The sequence below is a fragment of the Pantherophis guttatus genome, chromosome 2 (assembly GCF_059756535.1).
Source record: "Pantherophis guttatus breed Tessera chromosome 2, ASM5975653v1, whole genome shotgun sequence".
Classification (NCBI taxonomy): Eukaryota; Metazoa; Chordata; class Lepidosauria; order Squamata; family Colubridae; genus Pantherophis; species Pantherophis guttatus.
In genome coordinates, this window is record NC_142064.1 from 63368855 (window position 1) to 63393278 (window position 24424).

General features: G+C 37.5%; 1 protein-coding gene across 5 annotated transcripts in view; it reads left to right on the forward strand.

The window, feature by feature from the left end:
• The first annotated feature begins 6939 nt into the window (after positions 1-6939).
• The window catches only part of TUT7 (terminal uridylyl transferase 7), a 35205-nt gene continuing 17720 nt past the window's right edge, over positions 6940-24424 (forward strand). For 2 of the 5 annotated variants that reach the window (XM_034410110.3, XM_087888259.1), the window contains exons 1-10: positions 6940-7225; positions 11039-11545; positions 12674-12852; positions 13838-13954; positions 15922-16099; positions 16471-16559; positions 17386-17437; positions 19707-19776; positions 21949-22075; positions 23757-23876. In XM_034410110.3, coding sequence (XP_034266001.2) covers positions 11062-11545; positions 12674-12852; positions 13838-13954; positions 15922-16099; positions 16471-16559; positions 17386-17437; positions 19707-19776; positions 21949-22075; positions 23757-23876 — 1416 coding nt within the window. In that variant the 5' untranslated portion in view covers positions 6940-7225; positions 11039-11061. Of the gene's footprint in view, positions 7226-7320; positions 7428-7546; positions 7886-9398; positions 9598-11038; positions 11546-12673; positions 12853-13837; positions 13955-15921; positions 16100-16470; positions 16560-17385; positions 17438-19706; positions 19777-21948; positions 22076-23756; positions 23877-24424 lie in introns of those variants that run through there. The other 3 variants (XM_087888258.1, XM_087888257.1, XM_034410111.3) reach the window with 3 other exon arrangements.

Genomic DNA, 24424 nt, shown 5'->3' on the forward strand with positions numbered 1-24424 from the left:
TGGGGCAAAACTCACTAACAAATTTCTTGCTTAGCAAAAGGAAATTTTGGCCGCAGTCAAGAACTACCTGTACACTACTGTTCTATTTCATAAAGTACAATCCAGACTGACTACATCACAATAAATTGTATGAATATTAGTTGATCAGTAACATCCCGAGAATGTCATTCTCTCCTTTAAGTAAGTTCCCCTGTCCTGAATAAAAAAAAAAAAAAAACTCATATCAATCCATCACCCACGACATGGTGAGCATTTCTGTATTTTGTTTTACTGATTTTAAGGTGCTAATCCAGGATGTGAGCTGAAATTAAAGAGGCTTAATTGACCAAAAATAGAGTCTGTTGCATGAATAATGGGGCAGACTAATTCAGTACAACACCCCAAGATTTGGCTGGGTTAATCAATTCTGGGTACCCATGGAAATATTTGAGGAACTACAGTGGAGCAACACTCTTGAAGTTGAACCCATGCAACTGCTTGGGATAAAAACTGAATAAAATATTGTAAGTCATCTATATCATCAAATAGTCAAGTTATTTTGTATTAGTTTTGATGTGTGAATATAGAAATGTATTTAGAACAGAAATACAAGCTTGGGTTGCAAAGCCAATTCTCCTGATACATTATTTTGCATCAACTGCCATCTAGTGAGAAAGATTAGTTAATTTAAAAAAGCAGATTTATTCCAATATGATATCAATTACATTTATCAAAAACATCACTGTGCTTATTGAGAAAGCAAAAGCTTTCTGAGCAAAAGAGATAGGTGGTGTGGAAATGTGATAGGTATCTGATGATAGGATATCCTGCTCTTTCTGCAGGTCCAGTAGCTCCTGTAGAAAATGATCACTTCCAAATTCCCTCCTGTTGTACTTCATATGGAGTGGGAACTCTTAATAGACATTTGCTATAAACATGCCTTGAATAGATGGACTCTGTTTGGAGTGAGCAGTCCCACAAATAATCAGGCCTCAAGCCATGAAGTACTTTTAAACAATGATATCCCAATCTTTAGTCAAATATAAGCTTAACTGAACAGTTAATCTTGTAAAATTTAGACTGGTATTGCATGTGTTATGAATGTACCTGCTTGCCAGACATACACAATACTACATTTTCTTTTGTATGTTTCTTTTAAACAGCTGTTTTATTGTGATCCGGACAACTCTGGAATTTATCCTCTTCATCTTTGAATATTTGCCTAGTATCAAATTAATAAGGGTTTTTATCTTCTATCTGAAATACCTCGTTATGTTCTTTTTAAATAAATATTCATTTATTTGTGGTGAGATTGGTCTAGTTTTCAAGGGGGAAGGAACAGCTAAATCATTTAGCAGTACACCTTTACCTTATATGGCCAAGAGATTGCAATACTGAAATTATTTAACTTTTTGTATGTTTATTTTTTAATTGCCTGAAAGGCAGCACAGATTGTAATATCTATATCTCTCCCACATACTGGGTTTAATAGGTATTCTAAACATGCTATCCCATTCTTATTGAAAATAGCTGACTGTTGCAGAAAAGAATGTAAAGAGGCTTTTGCCATGCAAATTGCCATACCATTAATTACATGAATTAATCAAGAACACTTGTGAAGTCTTGTTTGAATAATGTTCTCTGCTTTGTTCCATTTTGCACCATTGTATCATATTAGTCAAAACATTTCTATCTCATCACACATGCCATGAAATTAGAGAGAGAGGAAAAGAGAGAAATAATATATGGATGCATCTGAGCAGTGATGTTTTGGAAACAATTTTATATCAAAGAAGCAATTGCTATATAAAAGCGTATTACACATTGATTTAATCTGTCTGTAATATGAGGAATAGTATTATAGTATAATTCCTGTTATTGTTAGCTTATGTTACAGTGTGTATGTCAAAAAGGGCTGTATTATGGAGGACTATTATACCATTTCTATTTCAACATTTATTTAAAACATGCATTTAGATACCCATCTTGGAGTGCAACTCTGGGTGGTTCACAAAAACAATAAAAAAACATAAAAACAAAGATGAAACCTGGTGCTTCAGCCAACTTCCTGAGATGCCCTCAACAAACATCTGTAGGCTCTACCCTAGCACCTTAATTTTAAAGCATTCTTTAAGGGAAGAAACCTGGATCATGACCACTTATCCACTGGTGAGTAGTCACATAAAGAGCATTTTGCAATAGTCCAATTGAGATGTGACCAAATCATGAATGACTATCAGCAAAGTCTCTATCTTGGGACGTATGCAGTCGGCACACAAGATGAATCTGTGTAATGCCTCCTCTTGCCACCGTTACCACCTGCTGTTTAAGCAGGAGCCACAAGTCCAGGAGAACCTCCAAACTGCACACCACTTGTCTGGGGAAGTACAATCCCATTAGGAATCAAAAATGAAATTTTAGCAGACCCTGGAGGGCTGAAAACCCAAAGCCATTCCATCTTACTAGGGTTGAATCTGAATCAATTCTTCCCATTCAAACTTTCACAGCCTCCAGGCACTATATCAGTACCTCAACAGGATCACCTGACCAGCTAGAGTTGGAGATGTGCAACTGAGTATCATCAGTGTACTGATACCGTACCCAATACTGACATATGATTTCCTCCAGCAGTTCGTATACAGATAGCCCTCACTTAACTATGTTAAATCGGACCAACAACTCCATTGTTAAGCAGTCCTAATTAACATTGTTTGCTGTTGTAAAGTATGACATCACTTGACCATGTCAATGTAAAATGCAGTTGCAGCAGTTTTGGTTGCGGTCATTAAGCAAATCCCATGTGGTCATTAAGTGCAACCTTGTGCCAACTTCCCCATTGTCTTTGCTTGTTAGAAGTGGGAAGTGAATGTCATAAATAATAATCACATGAATGTGGAATGTTCTGGCTGCCATATTTGCAAACTGGTGGCAAAGGCCCAAATTGGAATCACCTCACTACAGACACTACAATGGCTACAACTACAAGATCTAATTGTAAATCTCCTTATTCAGCAGTATGATAACTTTGAATAGTCACTGAATGTGTGGTTAACCAAGGACTTATCTGTTTAGGTTAAAGAGGAGTGGTGAGAGACCTTATCACTGAGACACACTACACTGATGACAAAGTTGTGAACTTGTCAGAGGCAAAACTAAGCTTAATAGGGACAGTTATACCTACATATTTTAGAACATGTAGAGGTATTCATCAGATCTTGTTATTATGAAGTTAAAAAGCACAGGAACCACGAAATGTTTTGAAAATAAGCTCTCTCCCATGCGTACTGCACTCCACTGAACGTTCAATGTGATTTATAGCCATGCAACTATGTTTAATTTTATCCTTATAGAGCAAAACTTCACAGACAAGTTCAAACGTCCTATTAAATTAATAAAATTTATGCCATCTTGCAAATGCAGAATGGTATATTAAGCATTTATGAGCAGGCTTTTAAAGCAGTGTAAATTCTATGCCGCCCACTTTGGCAACATGCTTCCAATTGGCCTACACTGAAGGGAAAAAAATGATTTTCTACAGAAATAACTAGAATCAACTACTTCCTAACTTCAGACTCAATGAAGATCAGACCTTCTTAAATAAAATCTAAAGGAAACCAACTAGAAACCTGCGGTCAGAAAAAGCCACATATTCAAAAGCATCTTTGCTTCAGCTACATTCTGGAGAATCAACATGGCAAATAGGATTGGAAAGGGACAGCTTAAATTTGTCACTGGTGTTAACATTTTTCCTGTGGGGCCGTTGGTTCTTCCTCTGCTTAATCTACCTCACAGAGTAGAAAGAATAAAGAGGCAAGGCTCTACCAGCATAAAGGCTTCCTGTTGTTTGTTGTTGTTGTTTTGTAGGAATAGAATTCTTTATTCTTTATTGGCCAAGTGTGATTGGACACACAAGGAATTTGTCTTTGGTGTATATGCTCTCAGTGTACATAAGGAGAATAAAATACATTCATCTATATAAATAAAATTGTAAATGTCTGTTTGTACATAACCGCACATCTCCGAAAGTTCTTCACCGATTACTTTCAAATTTTGACACAACGTTGCATTCGACTACGGACGTGTTTTTATATACATATATTATATACATGTCACACCTGTGACAGGTAAAAACATGATAAACATTGGAAAACATTGAAAGACATTGACATTGACAAACATTGAAAAACAGCGCCATCTGCTGGACGTAAAACCAACATGGCAGCCTCCCAGCCCTGATTACGCTCAACAGATTTCTGCTCCTTATATTTAGATTCTCCATATTGCTTCCAAGAAACTGCGCATTTGGAAGGCAGAGACGCCCAAGGGCCATATCCTGCCATCAGGCTCTGCAGGTAGGCAGCCGCTCCCCGCCAGGAAGCCCTCGCAGCGGGTGCTTCTAGGGCTGGGCGGGGCCCATCTGAGCCTGGCTCTGACCTCCCCCTCCCCCAGCCACCCCACAAACTAGCCTCGCCCGCCCCCTTGCCAGCCGCTCTTGGGGCTCCCTCAAAGAACACCTGGCAACGAGGCTGCCTGGGTTTGCCAAGCGGGAACCCTCCATCCCTCGCCTGGCCCGAATCGTGCCTGGCCCAGCGCTACCACGGGCCCCGAGGTCAGAAAGACCAGCCACTAACCGGCGCTATGCAAATCCGGTCGGTGAGTGGAAGATGGAGGCAACTGGAGCCTCGGGGTCACCTTTGACCAGCGCTGCCTTTGATTCCCGGGTGGGCACTCTGGCAGTTCACAGAGCCTACACGAAAATTTTGCCCTCTGGCAGAAAAGGGGCTCTGGGGAGGCTTCAGGGGGTGGAAACGGGCAGGAGGGAGGATGGCTGGCCCTCCTTCGTTTCGCCTGGAAGAGCGGGGGATTTAATCATTGGCCGGCGGGGGAGAACTGCGCAGCAGGGGTCCAGTAGGGTGTGCGTGGCTTCTGGCTTTGCTGCTTTCTTCCTTTGGCTGGGAAGCCCCAAACAAGCCTCGAATCCCTGCCGCACCCCCTCCCTCCCTCCCTTCCTTTCCCTGGTATGCATCTCCCCGTTGAGTCCCAAGAGAACATCTGTGTAGGGAGGACGGAGGCGGCCCCCGAGCTTCTGCTGTGGTGCAGAGAGCTGCGAAGGCCTGGCCTGAAAAGGTAAGGGCGATGGCGGGGGATGCAGAAGAGGCTGGGCCAGAGACAGAGATAAACAGAGAGAGAGGGAGAGAGAGACATAGAGAAATACAGAGAGACGCGGGGGGAGAGAGAGACACATACAGAAATAGAGAGAGAGAGGGTGGGAGAGAGAGACAGAGAGATATAGAGGGAGGGGGAGAGAGAGAGACATAGAGATACAGAGAGAGGGAGAGAGAGAGACACAGAGAGATACAGACGGGGGAGAGAGAGACACATAGTGAGATACGGGGGGGAGAGACACAGAGAGATACAGAGGGGGGAGAGAGACATAGAGATATAGGGGGGAGAGGGAGACAGACAGACATACAGGGGGGGGGAGAGAGACAGAGAGATACAGAGGGGGGGAGAGAGAGAGACATAGAGAGATACAGACGGGGAGAGAGAGAGACATAGAGAGATACAAAGGGAGAGGGGGAGACAGAGGGAGGATTTTGTGGTTCCCATTGTTTTTTAGCAACCGGTTCTCTGCCCTAATCACCATCTGAGTAGGTGTGGCTTGGGGGCTGTCATGTGATGATGAAAGTGAGTGACCTCGAGTTGGCCACGCCCACCAAATGTTCGTGGAGTTTGGAACTTCAGCCTCGCTCTTTTAGCCCAGCGGAAGCACCAGACTGGGCCACACCAACGCGTGGCCTGGTACAGTTAGTCAAGAATAAAAAGATACAACACTTAGTGATAGGGTTATTAATAAGCTATCAAATCGTACTAGGAAACAAGTCAAAACAATATAATTGAAAGATACAAGCAACATGGTTATAGTACTAAGTGGGAAGAGATAGATACTACTAAGGAAGAGAAGAATAATAGTAATACAGTCTTAGTAAATTATTTGAGTGTTGTGGGAATTAGTTGTTAAGCAGAGTAAAGGCATGGGGGGGGGGGAAACTGTCCTTGTGTCTCAGTTGTTCTGGTGTGTCTGTTCTGTAGCATCATTTTGAGGATAGAAGTTAAAACAATTTATGTCCAGGATGTGAGGGGTCTGTAGATATTTTCACAGCCCTCTTTTTGACTCATGCGGTATACAGATCCTCAATGGAAGGCAGGTTGGTAGCAATTATTTTTTTTATTTTTTTTTTGCAGTTCCAATTATCCATTGAAGTCTTTGTGTTTGTCTTGGTTGCAGAACCAAACCAGACGGTTATAGAGGTGCAGATGACAGACTCAATAATTCCTCTGTAGAACTGGATCAGCAGTTCATGGTAAATTCACACTGGATTTTTTTGATTTAATTTGATTTATATTTATATGCCGCCCTTCTCCGGAGACTCAGGGCGGCTTACAGTGCGTTAAGCAATAGCCTTCATACTTTTGTATATTTATACAAAGTCAGCTTATTGCCCCCACAATCCGGGTCCTCAATTTACCTACCTTAGAAAGGATGGAAGGCTGAGTCAACCTTGAGCCTTGGTGAGATTCGAACTTACTTTAATTGCAGACAGCTGGTGTTAAATTGCAGTGCCTTGTCTGCAGAGCTATCCAGGCTCCTGGATAAATTTACCATGAAAAATTGCCACAGATCCTAAACTTTCTAAGGTTCGGAATCTGTATGGCGACATGACTTGGCAACTACGCATAAAAAACAAAATTAGTTTTTTTTGGGGGGGGGAAGGGGGCAGGGAGCTCTTTTTCCTCTCGAAAGCGAAAACGTTTTTTCTAAGTTTTCGCACCATGAGCTACATCTGCTCCTTTACAAAAGGAAGACGGACTCCGCCGCTGGCGCCACGGCCGATATAGGAACCGATGACGCGCGAGGGGGAAAAAAAAGAAAAAAGAGAGAGAGAGAGAGAGAGGCGCGGCTCTTCTTCTGCCTCTCGTGTCATGGCGCCGGCACCCCGTGAGGTAAACAGAATGTGCCGGATGGAGAGAGGCCGGCGCGACCGAGAGTGGGCGGAGGAAGGCGGTGAGACGGTTTTGTTGTGCGACGGGGGCTGCTGCGGGCTTCCGCCTTGGCACAATGGACGGAGAGCAGTAACCGAAGCGGGGACAGGAGCCGGCAAGCGGCCGTGACGGCGGGGCGAGGGGCGAGGAGGCACGACCGGCGAGAGCCTGTGGCCCGAAGAGCGGCTGTATTCTCGTCTAAGTGAGTGTTCAGCCTTGTCCCCTGTCGACCCGTCTCTCCCGCCCCGTTGGGCGGGGTATATAGGGAGACACGGCCTGACGCCCTCGGCCCCACCCACCTCCCTAGTTACCCACCAGCCGCCCCTGGTCGGTGGGATTCCCCATTGGGGGAGGGGGCGAGGGGGGTTTCCCCGACTCCAGCTGAAGAGCGCTGTGGTAGATGGGTGAGGCGGACTCTCTACGAACTCTCTCTCTCTCTTCCTTGGGCCTAAGTCATTACCTCGGTTGGAGCTCCTCCTCCTCCAGCTGTGGCTGATGATGCAACTGCCCCCCCCCTTGGGGAGGAGGACTCCCAAGTTGCCCCCGCTGTCATAGACGTTTTCGCGAATCTATTATGTATTCCCTTTATCGTCTGCTTATCCTATGACACACGCTATATAGCCTTCTGCAATCTGTTTTGGACGCCCAGCTCCTTTCTCCCGAACTAGATGGGCTTTGAAGCGTAGCTGGAGGGCATTATATAGAGGAAGACCGGATACGATTATTTGATCCACATTTGCCTCAGAATTAATGTTCAGATGTGGCAAGAAGAGATTTTTTTTTCAAGTGCGTCTCCATTCACTTGAGAAGGTTTATGTAGGCTTAGAAAAACGTATGCTTTCTCAAGCAGCAGTGAATGCAGGTACACATTTTATTAAATGATGGCCTTTTATTGTCTACTTGTCTTAACGTTGCAGTGTGAAATGAAAAAAAAAAAAATCCAGATGTCATTTTAAGCATCGTGTGTTCGTAGATTTAGAAGCATTCCTGCAGATGCAATAATATTGCAGTAATTACAGAAATAAGTTACAGTAATTTATTATTGAATGCTTCCTGATCTATAAACACATGATGCTAAAATGAAATCTAATGTTTTTCTTTCACACTGTAGTGTTAAGACTATGGACAGATTACTTCTTTCTAGAAATATACTGTATAGCTACCCTCATGGGACATTCATGTGATTTCTTTTGTGGAAAAAAAAAATGTGGGAACACAATGACATTCTATGTACTCTGGTAATGCTGTTTACATTTGTTCAGGTGAATGCAGCCTTGACAGTTAGGTGGGATTTGTTCTGCCCGGTCGCTTTGCCATATAAAGAGTGGGATGGAGCCCATCAAGTGGCTCGTTTGATAGTCTGTTGTCACCAGAGGGGAGGGAAGTTATTGTTTTTTAATTCTTTTATATTGGGGTTTGGGGGGGGTTGTTGTTAAGCCACCTAGAGTCACTGAGAGTGAGTGGGCGACCGTATAAATTTAACAAATAACTATTCTGAAAGATGTTTTAGTAAGTCACATGGCTTCCTCATAGGCTTTCTAATAGGCACTGTTTTTACTACATAAACATACAGTACTTAGTAATGTATTCTGTAAATAAGCATGTCTATGCTCAATAGGGCTCTATTTTCTTGTAAGGTTTGGGTTTCTGTGCATCTTTATAGTTAAAGCTGTACTATAACAGCTTGGGAAAAAACTTCGTTATAATCAAGCTCTTTTTAGAAGAATTAATTATGTGCAAAGTAGTTACCTTGATTTATTAAAATAAAGCAGTGTAGAAATCAAATTTTCATGTTAAATCAAATTTATAGTATAACTTCAGTTTTTAGTTTGTCAGATCAAAATTCATTGAGTATGTTTTATGTGGCATGCCTAGTGAATTATGTAATTGATTATCTTTTTTTCAAGAAAACTTATCTTGGTTCCTCAAGAGTTAATGAACAGAATAGAGTTGAAATATGTCTCTTATATTTGCCTGCAATTGTTGATTTATGTTTTTAGCTGGTCACATCTACTTGCATTTCTAATTGCCATTAATTCAACAATCTCAGAGTATTGCAGTATGATATATGAGCTCCTTTCTGTAAGGTTGTCAAATGGGGAGGCAATGAGTTAATTTAAGTCTGAAAATAAGTGATTCCCTTCCTGGTGATAAAGGCCTCACTTGTTAAATCATATTGCCGACTGACAGTTGCATGAGGAGAGTGATGTCATTTAATGATTTATGATATACGTCGTTGAAGTGACTGGGCTGGGATGGTTTGCTTTTGGAGGCAATTGAGCTACACATTGTATTTATATTATTTACTACCCTGGGATAGAAGCTGTTTTTCAGCCTATTTTTCCTTGTTTTTGTTATCTTGTACTGTCTGCCAGATGGTAATATTTCAAAAAAAGGGTGCCCAAGATGAGATGAATCTTTAAGAATGTTTTGAACTTTCTTAAGGCAGCGGGAGCTATAAAGTTCGTCCAAGGAGGGGAGAAGGCAACCAATGATCCTCTAGGCAATAACGTTAACCCTCTGGAGTGCTGTCCTATCTGCTACTGTGCAATTAGCAAACCATACACAAGTACAGTAAGTTAAAATACTCTCTATGGTACAGCGGTAGAAGGTCATCAGCAGTTTTTCATTCAGTTCTTTCCTGAGAAGTCTCAGGTAGTATAATCTCTGCTGGGCCCTTTTGACCAGTGCTGCAATGTGAGTGCCCCAGGTCAGGTCCTCTTTTATGATAACACCCAGAAACTTAAAACTGGCCACTTGCTCCACTCGGTTTCCATTGATAAGCAAGGGCTGGATATCTGATCTATTCCTTCTATAGTCCACTATAAGCTCCTTGGTCTTATTGGTGTTAAGGACCAAGTTACTGTCTCCATACCACGAAATCAACCGGTCCACCTCATCTCAATAGGCAGATTCATCCCCCCCCCTTCCCGGAGATGAGTCCCATCTGTACTAAATCTGCAAATTTAGTAATAGTATTACTAGCATGAGTGGGAATACAGTCATGCACATAGAGTGTAGAGTAAGGGACTCAACACGCAACCCTGTGGTGTACCAGTGTTAAGAATAAGGGCTGAAGAGATATGATTACTTAATCTGACCCTCTGAGAGCGGCCAGACAGGAAATCTATAATCCAAAGGCAGATTGAATAAGAAAGCCCAAGACCCATAAGTTTAGACACTAGTCTATGTTTAAGCATTGTGTTAAATGCAGAGCTAAAATCTACAAAAAAAAAACGTTAACCACCTGAAATTTGCCAAAATTAGCACTGAGGGCACATCAACATATAGTCAATTTGTAAGATTTAAGACTGGTACCACTTCTCTCTAAATTTCTGTCTCTTGGGAATAAATTCAGAATGTTACTTTAAAATGCCACCACTGTGTATTGCCACTTACCATCTTATTTACTATACAGTCTTTGGAGCTTAGTGCTTTTTTAGGTACTGAATGTGCTTTTATGATCATTATTGAAATAATGGGCATTGTAGAATGATAGGTATATATGAATTTACACAGATATTCAAATAAATGCCTAAAGTATGTAGGTTTTCTGGAACATTTATTCAGCCTTCCTCAACTTGCTACTATCCTGTTGCTGTATTTATCATTCCCTGAATCCCCAGCCAACATGTGTGTCCCCAGCACATGTGAAACTATCAGGCTGGAGAACTTTGATTTAATTTGTTCTAGTATATATAGCTAAAATAGCATGCATCAATATTAGAATATTTAGTAATATATTTATTGTGTTTGGATGATAACTTTTTATCTCAGTTTCATAACATGATGTATTCTGTTGTGTATTATGCTAAACTTGAAAGAAACAGTACAGACCTCATACTGAAAATGTCCTGCATAAGTGGCTTGGTTGTAGTTTGCTTCAGGTGCTTTGTGTCTTGATATATGGGATCAACAATTTGAACTATCCCATATGTTCCCATAACTATCCCATACTCTTGCAAGTACCTGATCTTATTTTGAAATTTTATTTTAGTTTTTCCATCATCCACAGGGAAAGAGTAAACAGTGATTACAATGGGCGATGCTGCAAAATCTTGCTATACGAGGCGTAATAAGGACTGGGGAGTTACAAATGAGGAGGATTTCCAGAAATGTGCTTCACGTCAAGTGATGGATGATTGTGGAAATGGACACAGTAGCAAAGTGGACACCAAATTTGAAAAAAGAAAGGGAACATCAAGTGACTATGGAACAAGTCCTAGAAAGGGAGCACATGCTGCTTTGAGTAGTCCAAATTCTTCAAAAAACATTGTTTACAATCAAGGGGCAAGAATAAATGATTCTTCAAAAGACCAAATTAAGAAATGGGTGTCTGACAACCATCAAGCTAATTCCAGCAATTGGAGAGAATTCAAATCTACAGCCTGGATACCTGTGATTATCAGACCACGGAAAGAATTTCCTCATGAATGTGAGAATTTAGGAGGCAGAAGTAGAAGAAGGCAGCTCTTTAGAGACCTGACAAGTGAAGATTTATCTGATAGAAAAGGAAATTCTGGTAATACATTTGATGATCTTCTGTAGATTAACACTCATATTTTTCTGCAGTCATTACTAACTATTGAAACTATTCACACTATTGAATATTGAATAGTTTGAACCATTAAACTATTATATAGTTTGATATAAACTTTGCTACAAGTTTAGCCAATATTGGTAGGTATCTTCTAATCCTCAAAAATATTAAAGTAGACTCGTTACAACAATTCAAGCAGTTAATGTTATGAAAAGATTGAAGGATATGTAATATTAATGTCAATGCAGTTTTAGGTGGTCTGTTATACCTCTGTTTTAACTTCAGCTTTTCTTCTGGCAAATCTAGAAGTTTCTTTGCAGAGAGTATAATAGTGTGTTCTGTGAGGTAAGTGGGTGTACCACTGACCTCCCATAATGTTTCAGTTAAGACCATTATAAGCATTACTTTAAATATTTTAGGAATGACATAATTTCCATTGGTTCAGGTTGCTGCCAAAAAATTTAAGTGCCAGTGTCAAAACTGTAGCAGCACCATGGGGAGTAAGCTACACCAGTCCTACTAAAATGAAAATGTGTGAAAGTTGCATAGTGCTATATTGCTTTTGTGCAGGATCCATTCCTTTCAGTGGACATAAGTTTGGCTGAATTCTGCTTTGTGTGCCTTGTGTAAATAGACACAAATGAGAGCTTTTTATAGGACATGGCCTCTTTCAAATATTGCAGTGGTTCTTTTTAAGAACTGTCATTTGTTTTTAAGTAAAAATTTCAGTATTACCATGCTTTTCCTTTTTCATCTTATATGCAGTATTATTCAACTTAACCTGATGTTAAGACATGAGTTTAAAAGTACACATTATTTTCAAACTGATGTACTAGAAATTTAAAGTTGCATACGTGCTAGAGACATGTAAATAAAACTGCATAGGACTGTGCTGTACTTTTATTTATTTTCTGAGTATCTTTTCTATATTGTACTCTCTCTGGTTGGGTCTACCTCCAGAGTTTTTAAACCATGACTATTACTTTTGAAAGTTCATTGCTCAATGTTCCTCAGCAAAGTTTTGCCATATTATCAACACATGCTGTGCTAATAACGGTTAATTTATGCAATATCTTAAGATAATTCTTTTTCTGATAACCGCAAAAAAAGAAATGAAGAAGCATAGGAAACCAAGGAGATCAAGAAGAATAAAAAAAGAAGACAATGATCAGGATGATGAAATGGATGGACCGGTTATAGATGAGTCTTTACTGACAGCAAAAGAATTACTGGGGTTGCAGCAGGCTGAAGAACGACTTAAGAGAGATTACATTGAGAGACTGAGGAAGGTAATATTTCTGCCGCATACATGCTTATTTAAACATGTATGTGAACCAGGGTTGGGTAACACACATTCAAATATATTAGAAAAGCAGAAATAAACAAGTTTGGGAAAGCATAAGAATTGTCTATTTGAGAATTATAGGGCTTTGCTTTCTTATACTAAGTAGCAATAGTTTAGATAAATTTATTATAAATTGTTACAAGTTTTGATTCAAATGGCCAGCGGGTATATTAGAGTAACATTTGAATATGTGTTTTTTAAATGTGCAGTAAAGTATCTAAAAAGTAAAAAAAGCTAATGAGCAACCCACTGTAGTGGAATCATCTTCAATACAATTTTGCAGTTGTAGCATATGAATACTATTCTGAATACATAAAATATAAATATTCATGCCAATATTCATACTCAAAATCAGCTTGGTTCCTTCAAGATCTCCAAATTTCCCAGTTTATGAGACGTGAGAGTTGCTATCCAACACAAATGGGAGGCTCCAGACTAGAGAAGGCTATTACAAACAATACCCACAGAGCATAGAATTCCAAATGTACCCAATATACAGTGGTAGAATGACAAGCCATTAAAAAAAACAAAACCCTAAATGATTCTGAGTTCTTAGGAGTACAAAAATGTAAGTTCTGACAAAGTATTGTAGAGCAAACCAGACATAACTGCAGGAAACAAGTAAATGCAGTTGAATATAGAATGGTTCAATATATAACAACATTGGTCAATCTCTGGTAGCATTCTGAAGTTACTGGCTTACTATCTTTGACTTTGGCAGTATTTGCAATTAAAATTCTCTAATTTAACAGAGGGTGAAGATGAATTACAGGAACTGTGTGCAGATCACATGGGAAAGGTGAAGTCATTAAATCAACTAGAAACTGGAATATGCCCAGCTTTAATTGGGCAAGTAGTTCCCAATATGTTTTATGACACTATAATTTTTCTTGACAAATATAATTAAAAAATAATTTATTTTTCTCTAGCGACCTCGAAGCTACCCAACAGCTAAATATACTTGCAGGTTATGTGATGTATTGATTGAGTCAGTGGCATTTGCTCATAAGCATATCAAGGAAAAAAGGCACAAGAAAAACATAAAGGTGAGTTAATGACAGTAAAAACAACAGCAATATTCAGTTTCATGATGTTATAAAAAGGGAGAAGAAGAATACAAATGTGGTCCTATTTGTGTTTTGTGTCTTTATGTACTAAAATATATTGATTTCTGCCTAGCTCTTCTAATCAACTCTGCTTTGGGTTCTGTGAGCATGTAATTGTGGAATGTGATGTCACACACAAAGCCCCATGTAACCATCAAGACAACAGAAATTGTGTTACCATGTTAAACAGATAAAATATTAGAACAGCAGTTAAGAGCAGCAACTCATTTTCACCATAGAGCTAGGCAGCAATCCATTCAGCACGCTTAGGGCCTTCTAGAAAAGTCTGTAAAAAAAAGCTGGTTGTTTAAATGAGGAGGATACTTTCAGACTGCAGATTGAAGTGGGCAAGCAGGAATACATTACAGGTAGTCCTCGATTTATGACCACAATTGAGCCCAAAATTTATGTTGTTAAGTGAGAATTTGTTACTTTATTCATGTCACTTTATTCAGTGCCGTTGTAATTTTGAATGGTCACTAAATGAACTGTTGTAAGTCAAGGACTACCTGTAATTAGGATATTTATTTGCATTGAATGGGAAACAGATTCTCAAATTCTTTGCCTACATGTAGTCCTTACAGCCTTACTGCTAAATGAGTAAGCCATTCATTTAGCAACCATTCAAAGTTACAGCAGCACTAAAAATAGTAACTTACAACTGGTCCTCGCACCAATGACCATTGCAGCATCCCCAAGGTCACACAATCAGAATTCAGGTATTTGGCAACCTGCATGTATTTATGACAGTTGCACATCTGGGTCATGGGATCACCATTTGTGACCTTCCCAGATGGTTTCTGACGAGCGAGATCTGTGGGGATGCTGGATTCACTTAACAACCACCTGATTCACTCAACTGCAGTGATTTGCTTAGCAACCATAAGAAAAAGGGTCATAAAATAGGGCCTTAACCACCTTGCTTAGCAATGGAAATTCTGGTCCCAATTGTAGTTCTAAAGTTGTATTTCACCATCTCAAGAAGATTATTATTTTTTTCATAATTGGTTTGCTGCCTTGGCAGCTATTATTTTTTTGGTTTGTTTGCTATGCTTTTATTTTTCTTTGGTGTGGAATTTTATATTGTAAGCTTCTTGAGATAGACATCTATATTTTGTGTTGTTACTCTTCCAGTTGTCTTTTTTTTTTTTTTAATTTGATTTATATGCCGCCCTTCTCCGGAGACTCAGGGCAGCTTACAATGCGTTAAGCAATAGCCTTCATACTTTTGTATATTTATACAAAGTCAGCTTATTGCCCCCACAAACTGGGTCCTCATTTCACCTACCTTAGAAAGGATGGAAGGCTGAGTCAACCTTGAGCCTTGGAGAGATTCAAACCAGCAGAAAATTGCAGGCAGCTGTGTTAATAACAGGGTGCGTGGACCACTGTACTATCAAGGCTCTTCCATTCATGTGGGCACAATGGGTTGGATCTAAATTTAATGAAATTTAGAATTAAACCACTGAACTCAATAAACTTAGAATTAATTCTGAGTTGAAATGTATAAGTTCACTAGATTTAATGTTATTGAAATCAATAGAGTTGAATATTAGTTCTAAATTGATATAATTGATTTAACTACCCATAGTTACGACTAAAATTAGATCTAATCTTTTGTATGCATTAGTAATATTTTATGTGTGCTCTCTTTTTCTTGCAAAAGGAATGTTTTTGTGATTGAATTGGGATTTCTATGTTCTGATAATAAATTCCCTACTGGAGAGATCAATTATAATGCCCTTTGGAGGTACATTTGAATGTATTGGTTGTTGGGTTTTTTTACCAAGATATGAAGGAAAATCAGGTAGTCATATTGTTTTAAGTGATTTGTGCACTAACATTGATATTCTTACATTGTTAAAATATTTGACGTATTTAGATTGCTTTACATTTTATCTTTAAAGGAAAAGCAAGAACAACAACTGCTGAATGCACTTCCTCCACCAACACTTTTGCAAATTGAAGCTATCCGTATAGCCGTTCAAAAAGTAGTAGAAGAGTTTGGATTAAATAATGAAGATGTCGAACAAAGGCTTGGAATCAAAACTACTATGGAAAATATACTTCAACCAAAATTGCCAGGTTATTATTATGATTATTATACATAGATTTTTATTTTAATAACTTTTAACATGTCATGGCTGTGAATATTTTCCCTGCATTTTAGCAGCATAATGCAAAATATGAGCTTAAAACAGTAAAATTTAAATACCATATTACTGAAAAAGTTACAAAATGAATTGATACAGAGAAAGCATAAGAATATCTAAATTTTGTCTCTTAATTATTGATGAGCTAACTTCAGGGGTTTTTGAAAGATGAACCTTCATCTTCAGCCTTCACCCTTCATAATAACTCCTTTTAAAATTCTGGATTAGACTGTCTTGGAGAACACTGGGCTTCTCGTGGTTTTTCAGTTTGATTTTAATATTCTCATTTTCTTTCATTAATAGATTGTTCTCTAAGGTTATATGGTTCTTCCTGGAGCAGATTTGGCTTTAAAAATTCTGATATAAATCTGGATATCCAGTTTCCACCCAATGTAAGATATTAATGTTACTAGCAAATACAGGATAAACTGAGTTGTAGCAGTCTGGTTCTTCAGTCTATATTTATGACATGTTGATATTGTAAACTGATGGATTAAAATAACAACTTTGGGGAATGTGTTCATTTGAGACTTTTTTTATTTTTGAGAAATAACATGTTCCTATTTGTTTAACAATAAATTTTGAATCTGCATGTACTTATGGATTGAATGTAATAGCATTGTTCTCTCAATATAAAATGTATATACACGTATATAATGTATAAAATATATAAAATGTAGTGTAGATGGCTGAAGTACTCTTTGGAACCTATTTGATCTGGAAGGATAAGGATAAGATGCTACATGAGTGGGAGACTGTTCACTTTAGCTTAAATCCAGCCCTATTGGCATAAATTAAAATTGAAAATTAAATTTATTTATTTATTAATGTATGTATTAAAAATTTTATTGGCCACCTGCCCTACCACAGGATAATTCCCCCCCCCTTTAATGTATTAATCAGCATTGTGAACACATGAGCCAAAAAAATCCCTATTTTGAAAGGAGTCACAACATTTTGGCGGTTCATGTGGATCTTTGGCAGAAGACAAGTCACAAAGAACAGTTGTGTTAGAGCAGCTGTAACATTAGAAAAAAGCAATTTTATACTGTTCCTAATATTTTCAAACAGTAATTTCAAACAGTACTAATTGGATGGTTTAAATAAAAAAAGATTAGAAAATTAATTGTTCTGCTGGACTGATATTTTGAAATATTGCTGGAAAATATTTAGGAAAATGTTATATTTATCTAACTTTTGTTCTGCTCTTCTTCATAGATGTCCCAACCCGATGTTCTCTTACTTGTACAAGAAAGCCTGAAGAACAATGGTAAGAGTTCAATCTATAATTATTTTTTTTCCTCATCTGACATGAAAAAATAGCATTCCTTTGCACTCATAAACAATTAGTTGTGAATAGGTGGTACTGTCGATCAAAAGAATTATATTGGATCAGAATTTTTCTTCATTATAGAAAAACGTCCTCTGTTGCCCTAATAAATAAATAATTAAGGAAGATAATTGCTTGGAGGAAAGGAGCAGAATAGTAATTTTTCTGTAACCCCTAGCCTGCAGTGATACATTATACTGAAGGGTTCCCAATCTTTCAGGAGAAGATATTCAGGATGAGTAAGAGCATCAGAAAATAAGGGAGTTGATTTCTTTCCTCTTTCCTCCAATCATGTTCTATCATTGGGAACATCCAGTGCATGGAGTTCATACAACTATTACATCCATCTCTGATTTTTTCAATGATAGATGTAATTGTCCATTTCTATATACAGCAAAGAAGAGACTTTAGTGCACCAGTATAAGGGACACCAGATTGAAATGTTGGGTTGGAATGGGGAATACTTGGGGTCAGGCCTGTAATTTGATTGTCGAGCTGTGATTTTCATCATAGAATATTTAAAAATGAAGTATGAATGAATTGTTGCTCAAATTCTTTAGGGATTGTGGTGATGGGAAGACATAATGCCCAAATGTTGTTAAATCTGATTAGAGATATGTACTAACAGGGATCTTTTAGCAGCACAAAGGGAAATGCCTTGTACATCCTGTACTAGATTGCCATAGGGAATTCTAATTTATGACTTCATTAAGACTAATGAACACTAGTTCTTCTAGTTTGTTGGTTTATAGGGCTAGTCTAGCAAGAATAAAATATATACTTAAAGACATACTAAAATTGGAAACAAAATGCTACTGAAACCATTTCTTTCAGAACAGAGTTTTACTAAAGAATATTGTAAATCACAACAAAAAAAGTTTCTAGTAAAAGCATTTGTGTTATCTAGAGCAGGGCTGTCAAACTCCCGGCCCACAGGCCACAAGTGTCACAGGCTGGCCATGCCCACGCCCAGTATAGCGGAGGGGAAAAAAGTCCCAATATGTCATGTGACGCCACCATGACAACATGAGTTTTACACCCCTGATCTAGAGAGTCTGCAGTAGTTAGGTAATATTCAGAATATTTAGTTGACATATCTCATTCTGTAACAATTGTTCATGCACCTGTATAATAGGTGGATTGTATTAATTATAACCAGTTCGCCATTCAATCCAAGGGTATTTTCATAAGAATGAAAAAAATAGAACTTACAGTCAATTCGTTGCTAGTCAAGCTCAACTTACATATGTTGCTATATGATATACCCTTGGAGCTAGTTTCATGTCTTAATGAAGATACAACCTGGCCAGCTTACTGAGGCCTCGGGAATTAATGAAAGTTTGCTGCTGAAAGAAGGGGTATAAATCTTCAGATATTCAGTATAATATGTGATAAGACGAGTTAATGTCAAATCTGCTTATTGATTATGTAATCTTAATTGGGCAAAACTCTAAATTGTACGGCAATGATTTTTGAACGAAGATAGCTCATATGGGCTTAGTTACAGAACGTGTCCAAAATCTGCATTTATTACATAATACAAATTGTCCTGTAACATTTTCTGTGATAAACTCCTGATATTTGATCATGCTATAAAGTTCAACATGGGCTATTTTCAAAGCAGATACAACTCTGAATATCTCTCCAATTTTTAAAGAACTTTTCCAGTGAAGGCATTGCATTAGGAGCTGTGTCACTGTCATTAACAGCTGTGGCATTGAAAATCTGGTAAGGAAACAGCTCTGAGATGGGTCAGGGATTGTCTAGTCATAGCTAACGTTTGAAGGGCAAGTACCAGACCCAAACGTAAGATCAAAATACAGTTATGTATTTTACATAACTGGACAGAGTATTTCTTTTTTAAAAAATTAAACTTCTTGAAAATATATTCTATTTCATTTTCTTATAATTCAAAATAGATTTGTATTGCTATTGAAATTGAAGTTCAGTTGTTAAGATTTATTTAACAAGTGCAATAAACTATATACAAGAAAAGTTACCATATGGAGTACCCACACCTGATAATTTCAAATAGCAATTCTATACTGTGATTTCACTTGTTTCATGCAAATTGCATCCATGTGAGTCCACCAATAAACTACAGAAAGGAAACATACATTTTCTGTTTCATTTTTCCTTCAGGAGAGACATATTGGTAGGCATGTTTCTTTTGGTACCATGATTAATGTGGTTTTCTTTTTTCCCCTAGAATCTTTTATTGATGTTGATGCAGATTTCCATGCTAAAGTGCCTGTGGTGGTGTGCAAAGAAAAACAAAGGTCTCAGTTAGCAAATTTGTGTGTTCCTATAATATATCATAATGTAAATTATATATGGCCACACCTAAATTACCATTCTTATTAAATAAATTCAAAGAGCTCTACTTACAGAGCAACAATAAAAGTGAATTCCAGACCACAAAACCCATTGGATCAAATGAAAAGCCTATTTAGTTTAGCATCTTGATCCTGCAGTGCTCATTTGGATGTTTTTGGGAAGTTGCAAGCAGGTGCAATAGCACTTTGCTGCTGGTGGTCTCAGCAAGATATATTATTTGTGGAATATAGCAGCCATGATTTTTTTCATGTCTTAGAATTACAACTACTAGGTATGATCCATGGTTATCTAATCCTCTTTAAAGTTATAAATTGACAGCCTTCTTATATTTTATCATAGTAGATTCCCATTGAACAAAACATTTCTTTCATTTGTTATAAACTTCTCATTTTTTAATAATACATTCCACTCTCAGATTAAACTTAATTGCTTGTAATGGCAGTATCTATTTTTCTTAGCAATGTTGTATAAATGTTTTGTTACTCCTTCACTGATGTGTCTTTGATTTCATACTTCAGCCTTAGCGTAACCTGGTGGTGTCTCTGTTCTTTATCTCATTAGATGTGCTTTCTTCCAATTAGCATGTTTTACATTATGTAGGATTTCTATCCAAAAATGTTAAGGTTGGGATACTGGAATATTACTATGGTGATATAATGGCTGCAATCCTAACCCCAGCAGTGTTTTTTTCAAGAGGCAACTGGAGTTTCTTTATTAGAACTAGAACTTGAGTTAGAACTGAAGAAACTTCTTGGATGAGAAGTGAATCATTTTCAAGGAAAAGAAACAAGAATGTCTAATTGCCTTTTGAAAAAAAGCACTTTTGGAACAACTATAACCTGGATGATTGAGAATCTCCATAGACATCTGCAATCCTAACTTGCCTGTGCTGAAATAAGTCTCAATGAATGGATTAATACTATAAAAATGAGCAAAAAATGCCATAGTTTTAGTATTCAGCTTGATTATGTGCCATCAAGTCATTTTCAACACCTACCATAATAACCACATAGATAGTTTGTTTTTTTTTTATGATAGCTTGTCCCTTGCCCAGTCCTTTAGGTTTTCCAACACTGGGAATCCAATCTGGAAAAGGAGGATTTATTATCCTGAAGTAAATAGTGAAATATAATTATTTTATTATCTTTATAACTTTTACTTGCCTAAAATTTCATTTGTCAGCATTATAATAACTGGGTTTTCTAGCCTTACTCTTTTTAGTTGCAATTTATATGCAACTAAATATATGTAAAATTACTTGTAATGTGTAATCACCATATTAGCACTGTTTCAGATCAATGGACTTCACTGCTAATGGAAAATATGGTAGATATGCAATTTAGTTAATTCAGACCCTAATCATTCCTAAATTATTTTATTCATCTTTAATTGAATGCCATTTCACTGGCCTGTTCTGACAGAAACCCTAATAATTTACATGTAGGTTTATGTATAATCAAAAAAAAAAAGAAGTAAGTATCAAATAATTTCAAAGAACTATCATTGTGATTGCTTCTCTCTTTGATGGATTTCTGGATATACTTCCAGCGTATGTTAACACTTTAGCACTTTTTATTTCAAGCTAAATGGGACCACTAGATTAACATACTAGTGGTCTCATTTAGCTTGAAATAAAAAGTGCTATTTTTCATTTAAGGGTCTTGCCCAGAAGCTATCTTAAATGCACAATGATAATTTCAAACGATTATCTTTTAAAACTCAATGTAGTTAAATGATTCAAAATATCCCTGTTACAGTAGATTGTAAGTACTTTTTAAATTACTACTTCTTGTTAGCTGACTTGAGTCTGGTGTGGGCAGGAAGGTGGAATTTATAGCAGTAACATCACCAGTAACAACAGATGTAGCAGCAGATAAAGTTGTTTTTAATGTCCTGGGCAAAATCACTACTCGTTGCCATTGAATAGCAAGTTCTGCTCATGATGCTGCATCACCTTGATTTCTACCAGAAATTTTATTGCAGAAAAAAGATGGAGAGAATGTAGCATTATTCTTTTCCACCACAGCCACTCCTTTCCAGTTGTGTATTCTTCTGTCTCATTTTGCATACCCCAAAATGAGAAAAAGTTAACATTTCTGTGTTTATTATTTTAGTGGCCTTGTTTGCAGAGTAAGTGCAGGAAATGATAATGCTTGTCTGACGACAAATCACTTAGCTATGGTTGGAAGATTAGAGCCTCATCTTGTGTCCTTGGTCATTGCTTTCAGACACTGGGCCAAGGTAGGTTTGGTTTAGTAGCAAAACATGTTTATTAATACATAATCAAATATATATTCCATGGGTACTCAGTCTGTTTTGGAAAAAGTAAGAAGATGCATCCTGTAAATGTTGGGCAATATTTCTACTACTGCAAAGGGATTTACCCTTCCTTTAGCTGCCCTCCCCTCTGGAATGGGACAACTCGCTGCAGCCAACTTGCCATGGCCAGCTCACCACGGCCAATTAGCTATGGGACAACTCACCATGGGACAACTTGTTGTGGAACAATTTAACAATTCTATTTAATTATTTAAAATAAATATTGTTTTTAATTTTTGCTATTCACATTTCATTCTGTCCCTCCTGTTGCATCCGTTCTTTATATTCCACTATTTCTTGATATTAGTGTAATTCTTGTCCCGCAGTGAGTTGTCTTGCAGCAAGTTGGCCATGGTGAATTGGCAGTGGTGAGTTGGCCATGGTGAATTGGCAGTGGTGAGTTGGCCATGGAGAATTGTCATAGACCCCTCTCCTTCCCCTCCACCCATCTGTTTCATAAAATCTTGAACCAATTTTGCTGGCTTGTGTAGGTTAAAGAGAGGAGGCTTAAATTGTTCCATTAGTTCATCAGCTCCAAAAAAAAAAAGTTGCTCATCTTAGAACTCCATTTAGATGTATCTTTTAAGGGGTAATTTTCTATAGTTCTTTTATGAAAAAAGGGGATCGGGAGTTTCTCTCTTTTTCTTAGGGCTTCTAACTGGAAATAATGTATCTCACATAAGGATGACTACCTGTTTTAAAGACAGCAGCTAAATATTTAGCAGTTTTCTTTATTAATCATTGAATGCTAAATACATCCATAAGAAGAATATATAAGTGATCCTAAAGTAGTTTAGAAGAGGGTAGTATTTGTGGCTCTTCCAGATTTTGAATTTTCTTCCCTAAAGTAAACATGAGTTTGTTGATCAGAAGATGATAGGCTTGCTTTTATACTATTATGAGTCTTACTCATAACAGACTGGAAGGATATGGAGGTAATAAATAAAGTTAATAAAACCAATTTTTTGAAATTATGGTTAAGCTATATCAAGTTATAGTATAAAGTTAAGCTCATTGACTTTTTGGATTGTGCAGCTTTGCCAGAGTATGACATACACACACATACCCCTTTCATTCATTTCCCAATCATTGTAATTGGGTCTCTTAATTTTCTTTTATCCCACTCTACAGTAGTTTGTTTCAGTTTCTATAGTATTTTTCTTCTATAAGAGTAGCTTTAAATATACACTATGCAGTACAAAGAATGCAGTATTTCCACCGCAAATGAATGCTTTATTCTGTCAATCGCCTGATGCTTAATATACACCCTTCAGCTGTTCCTTACATTAAGCTTATAAGACTTAGTCATATAGCCTGGTGAAAAGGAACGGCCATGTCTGCCTTGGTTATACAGCCAACTTTATTAGATGTGATGATATGATGGTAAGTAGGTACTGTGTCACAGCCCAGTCTATAAAATTGCTGTAGCTGCATGTGAGTGTATGACTCAAAAGTAGAAGTATACAACTGTCTTCAGTTTGCCTAAGAGTATATTTAAATAATTTTTATAGTAAAAGTTGGATTAATTTCTTCAAATTCATGAACTGTCAAGTTGAAATGTTTCATAATGTTACTTTAATAAATATTTTTCTTTCTGTTTTAGCTATGTTGTATAGATCATCCTGAAGAAGGTGGTTTACCACCTTATGTATTTGCTCTCATGGTTATTTTCTTTCTGCAACAAAGGAAAGAACCTTTTCTGCCTGTCTATTTAGGTTCATGGGTATGTGTCTATAAAAATTTTTAAATGCAGATAAAATGTTTTCATTTTAATCAAATCAAATAAACTAAATTGTGTTTTGTTTATGTAGCCTTGAGATTATGAATTCTTACTTTTTTCCAAAAAGAGGGAGAAAGTTCTTTATTGATTATTGCTTTTACAGTATCCATTATATTAACACAGTTCAAAATCAATGAAACATCAATAAAATCAATTAACAGCACTGTAACAATTCATTGGTCTGACTGATTGACTGCTCATGGGCCTCACATTAAAGTACTGGCAGTCTATATAATGCCCTCCCCTCCAAAAGCTCTTTGAAATGGCACAGTCTTAATTGCTTTTCTCAATGATAGCAAAGTAAGAGTCATGTCTTGAGCAGGGACATGTTCGTGTTCTGGATTAGCATTTCTCTCAATTCTGGGTGAAATGAGACCCATAGCATGCCTTCTTTGACTGCTTGTATTGAGAGCAGATTCTGCCTTGATCGATAGTCCTATGAATAGCAAAGATTCAAGCTATAATGGCTTTTATTAGTTATAAGCAGTTAT